General features: G+C 42.3%; 2 protein-coding genes across 2 annotated transcripts; one reads left to right on the top strand and one right to left on the bottom strand.

The window, feature by feature from the left end:
* Nucleotides 1-67: 67 nt before the first annotated feature.
* Nucleotides 68-6,619, bottom strand: hmces (5-hydroxymethylcytosine binding, ES cell specific). Its single transcript, XM_083892070.1, has 7 exons — nucleotides 6,567-6,619; nucleotides 6,249-6,445; nucleotides 4,481-4,624; nucleotides 4,223-4,396; nucleotides 2,387-2,544; nucleotides 1,336-1,528; nucleotides 68-1,247 (listed from the first exon to the last, which is right to left on the bottom strand). Exons 2-7 carry the CDS (start codon nucleotides 6,435-6,437, stop codon nucleotides 1,086-1,088), a joined length of 1,020 nt encoding a protein of 339 aa, XP_083748196.1. The 5' UTR covers nucleotides 6,438-6,445; nucleotides 6,567-6,619; the 3' UTR covers nucleotides 68-1,085.
* A 548-nt stretch (nucleotides 6,620-7,167) lies between these two features.
* On the top strand, nucleotides 7,168-15,084 carry uqcrc1 (ubiquinol-cytochrome c reductase core protein 1). Its single transcript, XM_083892539.1, has 13 exons — nucleotides 7,168-7,251; nucleotides 8,547-8,687; nucleotides 8,796-8,882; nucleotides 9,428-9,557; nucleotides 10,137-10,335; nucleotides 10,468-10,547; nucleotides 11,069-11,184; nucleotides 11,357-11,500; nucleotides 12,645-12,805; nucleotides 12,922-13,007; nucleotides 14,013-14,101; nucleotides 14,188-14,263; nucleotides 14,768-15,084. The coding sequence occupies exons 1-13, from the start codon at nucleotides 7,189-7,191 to the stop codon at nucleotides 14,830-14,832; spliced, it is 1,437 nt and encodes a 478-aa protein (XP_083748665.1). The 5' UTR covers nucleotides 7,168-7,188; the 3' UTR covers nucleotides 14,833-15,084.
* The last annotated feature ends 389 nt before the right edge of the window (nucleotides 15,085-15,473 follow it).

The following is a 15,473-nucleotide window of genomic DNA, read 5'->3' as shown; positions in this document are numbered from 1 at the left end:
ACAGTCTTGGATAAAGCACAACTGTGTTTACTTCTGACATTTATTACAAATGGAAAAACTAGTCAGATTTTGTTTGGTTATTAATCTGATTCTTGCTCAAATCAGGTGTGTTTTTGAACACTTCACGTCATTTCACATTTCCTGAAAATTTCGTCCGAGTGACTTTTCGAGTTATGTTGCTAACTGACAGACAGACAAACAAACTCCGACGAAAACATAACCTCCTTGGTGGAGGTAATAAAGCTAAAATCTCAGCGATATTGTTTCAAACGTGTTTTTAAATTTGACAGAACAACAAAAAAATCGTTGAAATATTAAATGTGTTTAGTCCTACAGAGAATCCGGCTTTGATTACAACATGGAAGATGAAAATATAAAGCAGTCTCCTTCAGCGCTGAAACAAATAATCGATTACTGAATTAAACGTAAACTATTTTGATAATTGATTAATCTGTTTCTGATTGTTTTAGCTTCTTAAATGTGAAGATTTTCTTCGTTTTTTTGCTCCAGGTAACAAAGAAATCATTGAAAACTGAATCATTTTGGTTTGTGGACAAAACAAGACATTCGAGAACGTCATTTTCTGACATTTAATGGACCAAACGATTACGAAAATAATGGTAAGTTGCAGCTCTCGTCTCCTTCATCGATGAGTTTTTCTTGAGCGATGGAGAAATTTCATCAAGGCATCTTCACTGTTGAGTTAATACACTTCTGATTGATTGTTGATCATCATTTGCCCAATTTATCGATTCGTTTGGTCTCGAAAACGCTTAACAATGTTTCCCAAACCACAAAATGATGTTCTCCAAGCGTCTTCTCCTGTCCACAAACCAATCGTTTCTTGGTTTCTTCGGCGTGTGGAGCAAAGAAACCAGGAAAACTGACGGAGGTTGTTTTCGTTTTTTAAAAGAAAACGATGACTCGTTGCAGCCCTGACGCCTCAACCTACCCTGTTAACTTCAGATATCAACTAATTTAAGGGAAAATGGTAACAGGTTTCTCCTCAAACCTCTAAGTTAAACATTAACGTAGATGAGAGGAGACATAAACTATGTTCAGAACTTGAGTTTTCACTCAGATCTTCAGTGGGTTCTTGGCTTCTTATTGGCTCCCTGAAGAGCTCCTGTAGATTTAAGCTGTTTCTTTGTTTCTTGGTCGTCTTCGTTGGTCTTCTTCCTCTTTGAAGGCGAGCCCTTGTTCAGCCAGCTCATCATCATTTTGCTGCTGCCTGTGGCTTTGGGCTCCTGCAGGGGGGGTCAAAGGTCAGGTTTCTCTTTAGTTTTCTGAACGTGTGATCGATTAATTAATAAATACAGTCTGTTTGTTCGTTACCTTCTTGCTGTTGAGATCCACCGGCTGAAGACACTTTGGAGAGTTGTTGCGCGAGTTGTTGACGAGCGAAGAGACGGGGTGAAAGGTCAGCATGTCTTTGGTCTGGAGCAGCTTCACAGCGTCTCGAGACTTCACCTGACCAAAGTCCAGCCATCGTCTCACTTCTTCGTCTCCATCCAAGATGGCCGGCATCCTGGAACGCAAATGAAACCGGCAACTATTTTGATAATCGCTAAATCAGTTAGGAGATTTTTTTCTTTATTAAAGATTTCTGATCGTTTTAGCTTCTTAAATGTGAACATTTTCTTTGTTTATTTGCTCCACATAAACAATGAAATCATAAAAACTGAATCATTTTGGTTTGTGGACAAAACAAGACATTGGAGAACATCATAATTTCCTTGTTCGACAAACACTGATCAACGGTTTTTTAGCATTTTCTGACATTTTTATTGTAACGCAATTATACAACAAATAGTCAATAGGTTTGTTCAGTGTCCGTCTTGCAAACATTCCACAATAAAAGCTGTTTTAAGAAATCCAGAGAAACAAAACACAAAAGTGCTTTTCTTTTTCAAATTGTTAATGCAAGTGTTTTAGATCACGACACTAAAACTGTGGTTACAGATTATATTCATCCATCTATTATATTGGGCTGCAACTAACATGCTTTCAGATTGTTTACTTTTATATAATATTAAACTCATTTTCTGGTAAGATACTTGTACTTTTACTCAAGTATCCCTTTTAGGTACTTTATACAAGACGCCACAGACCTTCCTTAAAGAGAAAGAGAGAGAACCTAACCCACGTTACCAAGCAGTCTTACTATTAAAATGCCCAGAATAACGAAGTTTACAGATCCATAGGTGCAGGAAAAAGGACAATGTCAAAGTTGGTTAACACAGGGCTACCCTATATCCATACAGTGTCTGAAAATGTTGATCGGAATCAGTTTTCATAAGGTCCTTGTTCAATGAAACAAAGAAACAAAGAGGTGAAAAATCTGGTAGCTTATTAAAATGCTCAAATGTCACAACATTGTAATTACCTGCCGTGGATGTCCTGCAGATTGGGTGAAGCGTCCACAGTGATGACGGTGTAAGTGTACAGCGGTTCTCCACCTTCTGGTGGTGTCCAGCAGTCAAACAGTCCAGCCATGGTCAGCAGCCTCCAACCGGTCCACTCGCCAGGAGGAGCTTCTCCTTTCTGAGAGCAGACGGAGCAGAGTGAGTCACTGAAGTGCTGGGAAAGTCCACAACGAGACACCGACATCAAAAGCAAACAAGGTTTTAAAAATACTGCATGGAAATCTGCCCATCACCTTATACCTGCCCAACACAGAACACCAGGTCCTTTTGTGTATTATTGTGTATTGTATATTGTGTCTAACCTGAACCGACACCTTCTTACAACATCCGGGAGTCGGCTCCCCAATACCTACAGTAGACAAAGAGGTGTGAAAACACTGCCTGGAAAGGAAGACTCTTGGGGCCAATTCCAATTCCTATCTTAAAGGGACAATATGTAGTATTTATGGGTTTATATTACCCAAAATCCACTTTTTAATACATATTATGTGCTCCTGCATTGTCTAGTCGCTGTATAATATTCTTTGTTTCATTTGTGTTTCAAAAAGTCATTTAAAATAACATGGTCGCGGGCCGTGGTCGCATAGCCACTGTAAGCAGCGAGACGCCATGTTTCTACCGGAGCCTGTAAGGACAAACGCGAGAGAACAAATCAAGCGTCTCTTTACTTGTAGCAGAAGTCCCGCCTCCACTCTCTCCGCTTCGTCTGCTATGGCCGCGGTAGCTCGCCCTCTCCCTCGCCTCACGAACCTCATCTGCTGACACATAGAAAGACGACGAGGACGACATTTGACCAGCTGCGGATACCGTAGCGCTCAGGGAAGGGAGGGGGTGAGCAGAGCAGCAGGTCTTTGTTGTAAATTTCAGCCTCTCCTCTAGATGGCACTATAAACTACTTACTTCCCCTTTAACCCTCAAGCTCAACCCTTAATCTTAACTGACCCTCAAAACCAAGTGTTGAGGGTTATTTTGTCACTTAGTAATGGGACACCCCTTAAATGCAGATACAACACCAAAAAAGAAGAAGAAGAAGAACACATTTACGTCCCGATTATTTATTACGATCCGTTTGTCAGTCAAGTTATTAGGTTGTCAGTTAGTTATAAGATGATACTCATACAAATACCACAACCACGGACATATTCAGCTGACAGTTACCACACACCACGGCTTATTGACAAGTAAACCATAGCAAACGATCGCTTGTCCGCACCGGCCGGCTATTGACAAAAGATCGTAAAATAAAAATAAATGTTATGCAACAATGACGTCAGTAATCCATAATATGGGCCTAAACTAAGATAATACAATGTTTTTCATCATTTTTATATCTCTATTAACAAAGAACATACTTAATTTGTAGCGTACTCGTTTCGCTGCTTTTGTCGCCATCTTTGTTATGTCAAAACACGCAATGCATTCTGGGTAGCCCTTGCTCCCAAGGGTGGTCTCGGAAAATCTCAATATTGAGGGCGATACAGCCCTTAAACTGGGCCCTCAACTTAATTTTTCTGAGAATCGGGACAGCACTTGCACTAGAGGGAGCGCACATTTTTGAGATTGAGGGTTAAGCAAGGAATTGGAATTCACCCTTGGTCTATTGGAGGAATACAAAAGAGGAGTTGCTCAGGTATAAATGTGGAGAGCTCACTATACTCTGGGTCTTTCTCCAGCTAGGATCACTCCTGTGAAGATTGACCTTCTCCTTGCAGCTAAAGGTTCTCTATTTCATTCTTCACCAGCAGCAGAGAATTTCCACAACAATCTTCACAGAGCAGAAAACCTGGGCCACAAACCTCTGTCGTATCCAGGGAGACCTTTTCTGCCTTCTTTGAGGTCGCGGGGTCACTGGATCCCGACGAACTCTGAGGGAAGTAGATGAAGAACGGCTGCTTCTGTTTCTCCTGCCTCTTCCACTCATAAAAACCGTCGGCCAGGATGACGCAGCGCTGTCCTTTGCTCATCGGGTACTTTGAGGAGAAAATAAAGGAGTTAGGGTGATGTGAGGCGAGGCGAGAAGCGCTCCGCGCTGAAGTATCCGTAAGTGTACGCACCTTGTAGGTTTTCTTCTCCAGGATGTTCTCACTGCGGCAGTTGCTGGTGCTGTAGTGCATCTTGCTCGGATCGTCCTGCTTGAACCAAGCGGGTACGAGACCCCAGCGCATCACAGCTAACACGCGCTCGTCCACGGGAGCATCCTGAGGGCACACCACAACTCCATTTAAACAATAATAACAATAATAATAAAAAAATGAAAGTTTTTCTCACAAGCTCATCTCAGTATCTGTAGTAACACAAGACAAGACTGCTAAAAATCTGGATTTTTAAATCATCCTAAAAATTGCTGCTGTTCCCTTCACCACGCAGCTCCAATCTAGTTCTGTGGAGGGAGTGTAGATAAGAAATGCCTCCAGGGATCTAAATTGGAGCTGCATGGTGAAGGGAACAGCAGCAATTTTTATTATGACATGAGAATCACTCAGAAATCCACAGGGGGGCGAGAGAGGTTCAACAATGCAACTTCAAAAGAAAAAAAAATGGTTTAATTTGTTACTTTTGCACATTATCACTACTGCCATCTTTCTTCTTTTTAATATGTGATATAACTTTTTTTTAACTCAACTACACATTTAGTAAAGCCTGATGATGTGACCAATAAACACACACCCCCTGGACGTCCATATAAGGAGTTGCGTATTATTCCCAAGGGTGCACCTGCGGCACAGAGCACCAACGGTTTAAGTCCAATGTTTCTAAAATCTCTATTTTAAACACAGGGGTTTGGTGTATTTACGGACGAAAGCCGGAAACACTGAAATGAATCAGTACACGTTCAGCTGCGTTTCACTTCACTTACTGAGTCATACCGAGTCTGCGCTCCGGTCATGCACAACGAACCGAACCAGTCGGTAAACAAAACTTTTTAGAGAACTGATTCTAAAAGTTAAAAAAAAGAGAATAACTGTTTTTCCCATCAATAGTGTAGTGGCCGTTTGTCAACTTAACTAAATCATATGTCTTCTATTGCACACTGGGCAGTTTAAAGTAAACAGAGTGTCCACTAGTGCATCTAACCCATACATTGCAATAAAGATAAACATTTTTTTTCTTCCGAAGTGTATTCATTCGTATTTGGCCATGAAAAAAAAATAATTCTGAACTTGCATGCAGCATTGTGGCCATCTCTTTGCATTTTTGGCTTGGGTAAGCTGTGGCCAATGGTCTCCAGGGCCAAACCTGATCTCAGTGGGTGGGTGGCAGTGTATTGGATGGGGGGGGGGGTATCAATTATACCATACTCCCACATATGCAGTAGTGACAACTATGCATTAAAGCAGTGCTTCTCAATTATTTTCTGTTATGCTCCCCTTAGGATGAAGAAAACATTTCGCACCCTCCTACCCACCCCTGCTACTATAAATAGTATAATTTGTCTATAAAAAATGTGAGAAGTGCACCTCAGCATAACATTGTATGCTTATTAACATTAAACAAAACAAAATATAGATCAACTTACAACAAAGAATAACTTTATTAACATTCTTTTTTAGTCTGTAACAACTATTTTAGAAGGACTGCATTAAAGTCATATTGTCAGATGTCAAAAACACACATGTAATGTAGACAAAATAAGCTATAATAAACAAACTATTCCGAAAAAGCCCCCCCAAAAGCACAACAACTAATAAATAGCTCAAACAACTAATATAAAATCATGTTTTGGGATTCAAAAAAAGAAAGTTTGGGTCCCCAGAAGTCTGTGAAACGCCCCTGCTCACATGCCCTTCAGGTAAACCCGGGTAACTTGTGTTCACTCCTGACCTTATCGAAGTGCTGCTGGGACAGCAGGACGGGACTCATGGACTGCGGGCTCCGGTTGTACGAGGGCTTGTACTTGTCCGCGTCTCCATCCCTCCACCGGGGCTGTCTCCTCCGCCCTCCCCGGTCTCTGTAGGACGAGGCTCGGCTCATCTCGTCGGGAGCCAGAGTGCAGGCGGTTCTTCCACACATGTTTATGTCTGAAATTATAACGATACGCTACGTATATGAGTGCACAGAATTAGCAAGCTAGCTTGGTTTACTTGTTAGGGAACAAAATGGCTGCAGAGACACTTTTTATGCGTCGCAGTGTTTATTTACCTCTGTGTTGTTGTTCGGCGAAGTTGGCGTGGACTATGAGCGGATGATGTGCGGAGTTTTGCCCGGACAGAGCTCGTCTATATGAGGGGCGAAGTATGACACAGAGCCCCACCCGCTCTTTTGCCGCGATGGACCGCCCCTATGTTCTTCTTCTTCGGTTTTATTGTCGGTTGGCAACCGAGCGTAATAGGCGCATTACTGCCACCTTCTGTTTTGGAGGTAGAACACATCAACAACATATAACAATCAACATATATCAATCGATACAGTATATATCACCATTTAATTGTAAATACATTTTTTTTAATTATTATTATTTATTTATTTTCAAGTCAGAAATGTGTAGTTTATTTTTTAGTATTTCATTTACTAACTTATTCTAAAAAATAAGATTTTTTTTAAATTTGTTTATCAATATATATATTTCAGTTAATGTAGTTTGTGTTTTCCTATTTGTGTTAGTGATTTGCACTTCAGGGCCACCGTATTATTGACTTTTAACAAAATCCCACATACAACACAGACACATGATGTCCAGCAGGTGGCGACATTTTATAAATAGTGTATTCGGACGGCGAAGAAGAGAGTGTCCCCCTGCCTTCTTTAATAACTGTACTGGAAAATGGCGGCGTCCCTGTGCCGTGTCGGGAGCACCGTGGGTCGAACCCTCGCCAAAACCCATAGTGTAAGTGTTTGAATTAAAACCAGTCCGTAGTATATGTCTAATATAACGTATGTGTTCTCATTATTATCGTTTTGGTCCGTTTAGTGTGCGTAAGGGCGGAGGGGCGCTAACCGGTTAGCACTAGCTGGCTAGCAGCGAATGCAAGGTCACCTGATAAATACGGTAACGCATGTATTTAGGGCCACTTTAGTGTAATTTTAACGGTTTGAATGTGTTTAATCTAAACCACATTGTCCTTCATTTGCTCGTATATGTTCGTATTTAAGGTCGACAGTCGGGAGGCTGGTAACTTGTCCTTATTTGCCCCCAAACCTCAGCTGAGCTTCCTGGCTAGGCTAGGCTTTAGCTCTTTGACATTAGTTGACATTCTGCTTCTTTTACACGAAATCTTAATGTTTGGTTGATTTGGATGCACGTTTTGTAACGTGAACATTAACATTGAAATGAAGTGATGTCGAAAACATGGTCTAGTTATGTAACTCGAGTAGTGTTTAATTAATTTTGTTAATATTAATGTTATAATTTGTTTATTAATATGATGAATGTGCTGACATTTCAAAAGAGCACTAATGTCATCCAAGATCAAGGGTCTTAAACTCAAAAGACCAGGGGGCCACTGTCAAGTTTGGTCAGCAGGGGCCGGTCATGTCAAAAATAAAGTCCCAACTTTTTGAGGAAAAAAAGGAAAAAATATTTCACATTTCAAATAATTGTAGTAATTATAGTTTGTCTCTATATGGGACGATAAATACTTAACAAAACAAATATAATAATAACTTGATGTGTCATGGTGTGGTACATTAGGCCCAGGGGCTTTGAGTTTGAGTCTTGGATTATTATTCCATTATTAAGGACATAAAATGCAGTGGGACGTGATTGTTTTATAAAAATCTGCACAACTGTATCCTAGCAGGCATGTAGTTGTTTCAGTTCCAATTACAAAAAGTGCTGTAATTACACAAGGTAGTGGTGGACTGCATTTAGATGTTTTGGTTAATCTGTCCCCTTCAAGCTTTGCCCACTCGAGGTTGTTGGTGTCTTGAGTGGCCATGATGGAGGGGTAAATTATTGTCCTCTCTAAAAACCTGGGTCAGGGGTCTCACCTCTTGCCCTGGACCTGTTGGGAGGGACAAGACCTGCAATGTGGACTTCTGTTGTCCCTGGATTACATTTTAAAGGAATGGCATCAGATGAACTCGTGTGCAGTGTGTGACGGCTATTTGAAACACAAGTTTAATATGAAAAGTATGTGATTAATGCATTGTTTTCACAGCCTCTTTCCCTTCTCTTTGTAGCCCATTCTGCTGTCTCTCAGGCGAGGACAGGCCTCCATTAGTTATGCGCAGAGCATCGCAGGAGCCCCTGAAACCCAACTTACTACCCTGGAAAATGGTTTGAAGGTCGCTTCAGAGGAGACTGGACATGCCACATGCACCGTAAGAACGCAGCACTATGAGGTTTCTGTTCCGTTTTAAAGGGTTGGTGATGAGAGAGAACTGTAGATGAACGTGTTCTCCATTCTCCTGGTTTCTCTCCTGTCACAGGTTGGGCTGTGGATCAGTGCTGGCAGTCGCTATGAGAGGGAGAAGAACAATGGAACAGGATTCTTCCTGGAGCACTTGGCTTTCAAGGTGGGCATCAGTAGACTTTATACTCTTTAGATTTGCATGATCACAGAGTTTGGGAGAATCAGCAAAATATTTATCAACACGGAACTGGTGTTCTGTAAGACCTAAGACCCTTTTTTTCTGTCGTCATAGTTTTCTTCTTGTGTTAATGTTTGTAAACTTGTTGTACATGCTCCGTGTCGTCTCCATTTTTGGTGTCTGTGGCGGTGTTACAACACCACATATTAGGGATATCACTTTTCTTATTTGAAATGCAATATTTTGTTGATTGTGGGACGTAAAGCTCATGATATTGAAAGTTCTGTTTCTGTGTGGATAAGGCCCTGAATGATTGCTGCTAGCTTTGTTGGTTGTGTGCGTGTGTTGCTCTTTATATTGTGTGTCCAACATGTTGCCTCTGTTGCCGTGCTCCAAAATTGTCAACCGCATCCTCAATTTCCCATTGGTATCAAATGTGCTCCAGCATTAAGCATTAGAGGTTTTGAGTTATGCATTAATGAATATTTATACAGTTCATTTTATTCTTCATCTTTCTCACTTTTCCACAGGGAACAAAGAAATACCCCCAGACGGCTTTGGAGCAGGAGGTGGAGTCGATGGGCGCTCACCTGAGCTCCTACACGTCTCGGGAGCACACGGCGTATTACATGAAGGCTCTGGCCAAGGACCTGCCCAAAGGTGACTTGACCTGTTGTTGTTTAAAAAGTAGTGGAATTAACAATACTCAAGTTTTTATAGCCTGACATTTAAGCCGCCTGGGTGTAGATTTTTTTTTTCCTGACCATTCAAGTTTGAGAAGCTGTTGAGACAATCACAATTCACTTGATATAAGTTACTGTTGTATGGTCACTGCTTCTTTTTCCTGATAACAGCTATGTGTGCAGCATAAACTACCGTTATTATATTGACATAAAAGAAAAAGCCTTGCCATGGTGAAAGAACCAGACCCCAAACTGATTGTGATTTCAAAATCTGTTGAATCCACTTAATCTCATCTGTATGAAAAATAAGCTCGATTCAATCCTGATGTAAAGAATTGGGGAGAATTCAGTGCAGAGGGAACATCTGACTTCTCATCAGCTGATTAAATGAGCACACCAGCTGTCGGCTGAGATGAAAACAGCTGATGGAGCATCCTAAAAAAGGAATAAATATTGTCTACATTCCACTAAAAAGAAGGGAAATGTGTGAAGTTTTATAATAATCACTCTGACACGGCTATAGACCAATAACCACGTCCGTCTTTGCTTCTTCCAGCCGTGGAGCTGCTGTCGGAGGTGGTGCAGAACTGCTCGCTGAACGAGGCCGAGATCGAGCAGCAGAGGAAGGTGGTGCTGCGCGAGCTGGAGGAAACCGAGGGAAACCTGCAGGAGGTTTGCCTGGACCTGCTGCACGCCACCGCCTTCCAGGGAACATCGCTGGGACACAGCGTGCTGGGACCCACTGAGAATGCCAAGTAGGAGGAGCAGCAGCAGCTCAGACACAGTTTATCATATCACAGAGTGTTCATCATCTTCAACTGTTGTCATCATTATCATTATACCTTGTGGTTTAAATGAATCACGCTGCTCATCTTCATTTCTCCCAGGAATTTGACCCGTCAGGACCTGGTTGATTACGTCAGCAGCCACTACAAGGCCCCTCGCATGGTGTTGGCTGCTGCTGGAGGTAAAATACATTTTACCGACATGTTTTGCAAGTCACAGACAATTGGCACGTGTTCGGCCGTTTGCAGGTTGTGAAATATTAGAAAAACTCAGCCCGTGGAGACCGCCAATGCTCCCTTTAACCCAGATCTTATTTCCAGCTTGGTGTGAAATTAGTTAGACGTACATCAGAGTTCAGTTCAGTTCTGTCCCCTTTAAGCTTTGCCCACTCGAGGTTGTTGGTGTCTTGAGTGGCCATTATTGAGGGGTAGATTATTGTCCTCTCTAAAAACCTGGGTCAGGGGTCTCACCTCTGCCTCTGGACCTGTTTGGGAGGGACAAGACCTGACACATGACATATTAGTCAGCAGCTCCTCCTGCTAAAAGACAGTCACTCATGTAGTGAGAACTTCATGAAAAACTTCTTGTAGTGTTGGACGTGCACGGCGTGAACTTTGCTTTACGCCCATGTTTTGCGGAGTTAATCTGTTGTCCCTGGACTACGTGACTGACTTGGCGTTTCATTGTGTGCTTCCTCTACAGGTGTGAATCACGACGAGCTGGTTGGTTTGGCCCAGTCTCACTTCAGCGGGGTTTCCTTTGAGTACGGGGAAGATGCCGTCCCTGTGTTGTCACCCTGCCGGTACACAGGCAGCGAGGTGAGATGCTTATTACCTCCTTTATTTTGTGTTTTAAATCATTCAAAGGGATGGGTTTTTTTTGTCTGAAGATTAATGTCTGCCTTTTTAAGAGTGTTCTGGACTCTTACTCTGTAGTTCGTGCGGTTATCGTCTGTGTTGCTGATCCGTTTCTCCGCTTCTCCTTCCACAGATCCGTATGCGTGACGATGCTTTGCCTCTGGCACACGTTGCCATCGCCGTGGAGGGGGCGAGTGCTGCCAGCCCAGACATCGTCACTCTCATGGTGGCCAACTCCATCATCGGCAGCTTTGACCGCACTTTCGGCGGTGGACTGGTAATAACATTAATTCCTCTCACTGGTTCAGTTGTGTCCCCCCTTTAAGCTTTGCCCACTCGAGGTTGTTGGTGTCTTGAGTGGCCATGATGGAGGGGTAGATTATTGTTCTCTCTAAAAACCTGGGTCAGGGGTCTCACCTCTGCCTCTGGACCTGTCGGGAGGAACAAGACCGGAAATGCATGCAAAAGAACGAGACCATGCGCGTCTCCAAAACACTGGTGATTTGTGATTAGCTCGGCACGGATCTTGGAGCTATAATTGTGTTATTCTTTTACAAGTGCAGCTCTATGAGGTTCTGACTGTGTGCACACCACTGTTGCCGGGAAACCAGCCTTACATGTGAACACTTCACCCTCACTGGAAATATGGCTGCCAGCCAAATTTCATTGTCTTCTTGTGTCAGTTTGTGTTCCACGTCTGTGTCAGTTGGGTGAATCTGAAGAAAGAAAGCGAAAACCCAGAGTATTTCCTGTATTACTTTTTCCTGGACTCTCGTCGACGTCTAACACGGAAGACATGAAATGAACCTAATTGAAGTCACTTCTACCAGTGAGGCTGCTCTCCTGTGAAATGAAATGAAAATCAACACGATGCAGACTTGGGCTGCAAAAATTAGTCGCCAAAATCGAGGATTAAAATTATTGGCTGACATTTAATTTCATCATCGGTTGCATGATCATTGTGTGGCTTTTTCACACTTCTGTACCCGAGCATAATCTTTTATATGGCGTGAGACATCTCGTTTTCTACCCATCTATGAGATAGGTATGGGAACATTTCACTCAGGAGGAACCAAGGGAAAATATCACATGGGAAATTGAAAAGAAATTTTAGTGGTAGGAACGTTAACGGCGGGTAACGATGTTAACGCACATTAACGCATGGCGCGTTTTCATGACGCTCCAGTTTGACTGTAGGCGTGCTAACCGGCGCTAACGGAGCTAACTGGTAAACGGTACCTACGGACTCCGGTGCCACGGCACGTAAACATGACGTCCTGTGCGTCTTTTTCCGGTCAGTCATCATTGGAACGCGCCATGCGTTAACGTTCTGCCGTTGCCAGCACTAAGAAATATATCTACCAGAACCGGTGAAGTGAAACAGTAGAACGTCAGCGTCTTCTCCTTCCTCTCACTCGCAGCATCTCAGCAGCCGCCTCGCTCGCCTGGCAGCGGAGCACAACCTGTGTCACAGCTTCCAGGCCTTCCACTCGTCCTACAGCGACACGGGTCTGTTCGGCATCTACTTTGTCGCTGATAAAATGCACATCGAGGACATGGTTCACTGGAGCCAGAACGCCTGGTCAGTAACACACACACACACACACACCCCCCCACACACACACACAAACACACACAAAATGTCATGTGTTTCATCGGTTGACAACACACACGTTAATGACTCTTATGTTGACACAGGATGAACCTGTGCACCACAGTGACGGAGAGCGACGTCGCCAGAGGCAAGACCGCTCTGAAGGCTAGTCTGGTCGGACAGCTCAATGGTACGTGGACACGTCTGTCTCCTCTCTGTGTTAGAGGACAATTCAGTGTCCTTATAGATATGAATAATAGATTAAAAGTGTTGTTTTACGCTACAGTGCATAACTTGAAGTCCTTGATAGTTTGTGAATTTGAAAAAATAAATAAAGGCCTGTGAACGTTTTTTTAATTTGTCCTAATTAGGCATGGGTCATTGTAAGAGCTTGAATTTTGTGCAAGGAAGAAGTTGATATTTATGCACGTAAATGTCTCCCTTGATGTTCGTGGACTAAGGCCTACGCAGAACAAACATGGCGCACTAATTACTCTCGCTGTTGTATGTGGACGCTGTCTCGCCCTGCTGTTGACGTGAGACTCTGTGCAGAACAATGAGCGAGTAAAGTTAAGCAAGGGAGCAAAATGACGATGTGAGGCCTGGGGAAATAAAAATTCTGTGTGTCACCAAAGACAAATTACAAAGACGGACTTTGACCAAGATTCTGTCAGAGGAAATTGGTCCTTGAAAGCCCTTGAACAGGGTATCCGCGGGGTCCTAAAAAGTCTTAAGTCCAATAATTTGAATTCAAGGCCTTAAAATGTCTTAAATTCTCATAAAATCTCATAAAAGGTCTTAAATAGAGTTTTGAAATGTCTTAAACTATCAAAGTTACTTTTATTTAAAACATGCATAAACTTTAGACTCGCTTTGAAATGTTTCTGTTTTTGAGGATGCGATAACACAACTACAACATGGAACTAAAGTAGGCCACCTGTGTTCCCCAGTGAGAATTTATCGAGCACCACTAGCTTTTGAAATGGGTCTTTAATTGTATTCATTATGGTCTTAAAAAAGTCTTAAAAAGTCTTAAATTTGACCTGTTGAAACCTGCAGAGACCCTGTTAAAGTCCTTGAGTTTTATGTCAACCGAGGGGCAATAGAACGCTAATCGATTATCGTTGCTCAGTCTTTACACAAAGACACATTCAAGCTGCCCTGAATCACTCAACTAAACAAATCTCTTGTTTAGGAACGACGCCAATTTGCGACGACATCGGCAGACACGTGCTGAACTACGGCAGACGTATTCCTCTGGCTGAGTGGGACGCTCGCATCGACGTGAGTTGATGGTGTCAAAGTGAAGTAGAGTTGAACTGTTTAAAGAAAGAGAGCTCTGACTTTGTCCTCCTCGTCTCTGCTTTCAGGCCGTGACGCCCAGGATGGTGCGCGACGTCTGCTCTAAATACATCTACGACAAGTGTCTCGCTGTAGCAGCTGTCGGTGAGTTCTGCTGCTACTACTTCCTGTTCAAACGATTAGGTTTTTAATAGTTGTTGTTGGATAATAAATGCAATTTTTCACGTTCTTTCAATTTAGTCGTAATCGTTGTTAAATTTATATATACAGTGTGTTGTAAAATCCAGTTTACCTACACTATGAGCCAGTTATTAGCCAATTGTAACATGGCACCACTTCCTTCTAACCTGGCTTTCAAAATAAGAGTCGCCGTCTTTTATAAACCCTAAAAAAAAAAGCTTACAGTCATGCTATTTTTAGTCTTATTAGTCATCCCACAACTGACATAACACATTAGCAGTAACGATGTGTAGTTATTAGTTTCCAGTCACAGCTTGGTCATTTAAAAATAGCTCCATTTTTAGTTTTATTCATCATTCCGCGACTGTCGTCATCCCTTAGCAGTGACAGGAAGTCGTCATACTTGTGCACAACATGCACAGAAAAAGTGCTCCATTTACATTTTGTGTTGTGTTATTCTGCCTCTAGGCCCCGTGGAGCAGCTCCCCGACTACAACAGAATGCGCAGTTCCATGTACTGGCTCAGGTTTTAACAAATCAAGTGGTTTTGCTGTGTCCCAAAACAAGTACAGTACAGAAGGAGATCATGCAGGGGGAGTCTATGTCCTCATCAGAGAGAGGGAGAGGGTGGACGAGAATTTAAAATCATGATCGACTACACACAGAAAACAGCCTGTATCGAACACAGCCCGGAGTATATTTATAATGTCTGTAACATTTGTTTCTGTCCTCTATTGTACATAACAGAAGCTCTCATTCCAGCAAAATAAAAGACTGTAAAAACACACGTATTTCACGTGTATTTATCTTAGAATGATGTGCGTTCACACACATTTTGGACGAATTTAGTTGTATAAAAAACAGTTTAGAGTTTGTAATACACTATTGAAATTAAGTTATTGCTTTTTGGTCACTTTAAAGGGAATTAAGGTGAATGTACAATGTAGAAAAAAACATTGACTATAATATAATAATAGCATATAACGGGCAGTATAGGCATTGTTTACAGTGTAAACACCATAAAGGACTGCACATGAGATATTAAGTGAATCTAAGGGCTGCGAAAAATAAACTATTGTGTGTTGAGTGTTTCTCCCTAACAACCTTTTATTTTGAAATTATCTATTTATCCTTAATTTAGCCATGATGGCTGTATTCTTCTGGGGGAGTACAA

This window comes from Microchirus variegatus (assembly GCF_963457635.1).
Source record: "Microchirus variegatus genome assembly, chromosome: 7".
NCBI lineage: Eukaryota > Metazoa > Chordata > Actinopteri > Pleuronectiformes > Soleidae > Microchirus > Microchirus variegatus.
Note: the sequence above shows the minus strand (reverse complement) of the source record. Positions and strands in the feature narration are given on the sequence as shown.

Excerpts from the sequence above, each read along its gene's own strand:
- hmces (XM_083892070.1), bottom strand. The coding sequence starts at position 6,437 with ATGTGTGGAAGAACCGCCTGCACTCTGGCTCCCGACGAGATGAGCCGA. Across the intron at positions 4,397-4,480 it reads TGGAGAAGAAAACCTACAAG|TACCCGATGAGCAAAGGACA; the intron begins GTGCGTACACTT and ends TTCTCCTCAAAG. Across the intron at positions 2,545-4,222 it reads TCTCCCTGGATACGACAGAG|AAAGGAGAAGCTCCTCCTGG; the intron begins GTTTGTGGCCCA and ends GTCTGCTCTCAG.
- uqcrc1 (XM_083892539.1), top strand. The coding sequence starts at position 7,189 with ATGGCGGCGTCCCTGTGCCGTGTCGGGAGCACCGTGGGTCGAACCCTC. Across the intron at positions 9,558-10,136 it reads GGCCAAGGACCTGCCCAAAG|CCGTGGAGCTGCTGTCGGAG; the intron begins GTGACTTGACCT and ends TGCTTCTTCCAG. Across the intron at positions 13,008-14,012 it reads TCTGGTCGGACAGCTCAATG|GAACGACGCCAATTTGCGAC; the intron begins GTACGTGGACAC and ends TCTCTTGTTTAG.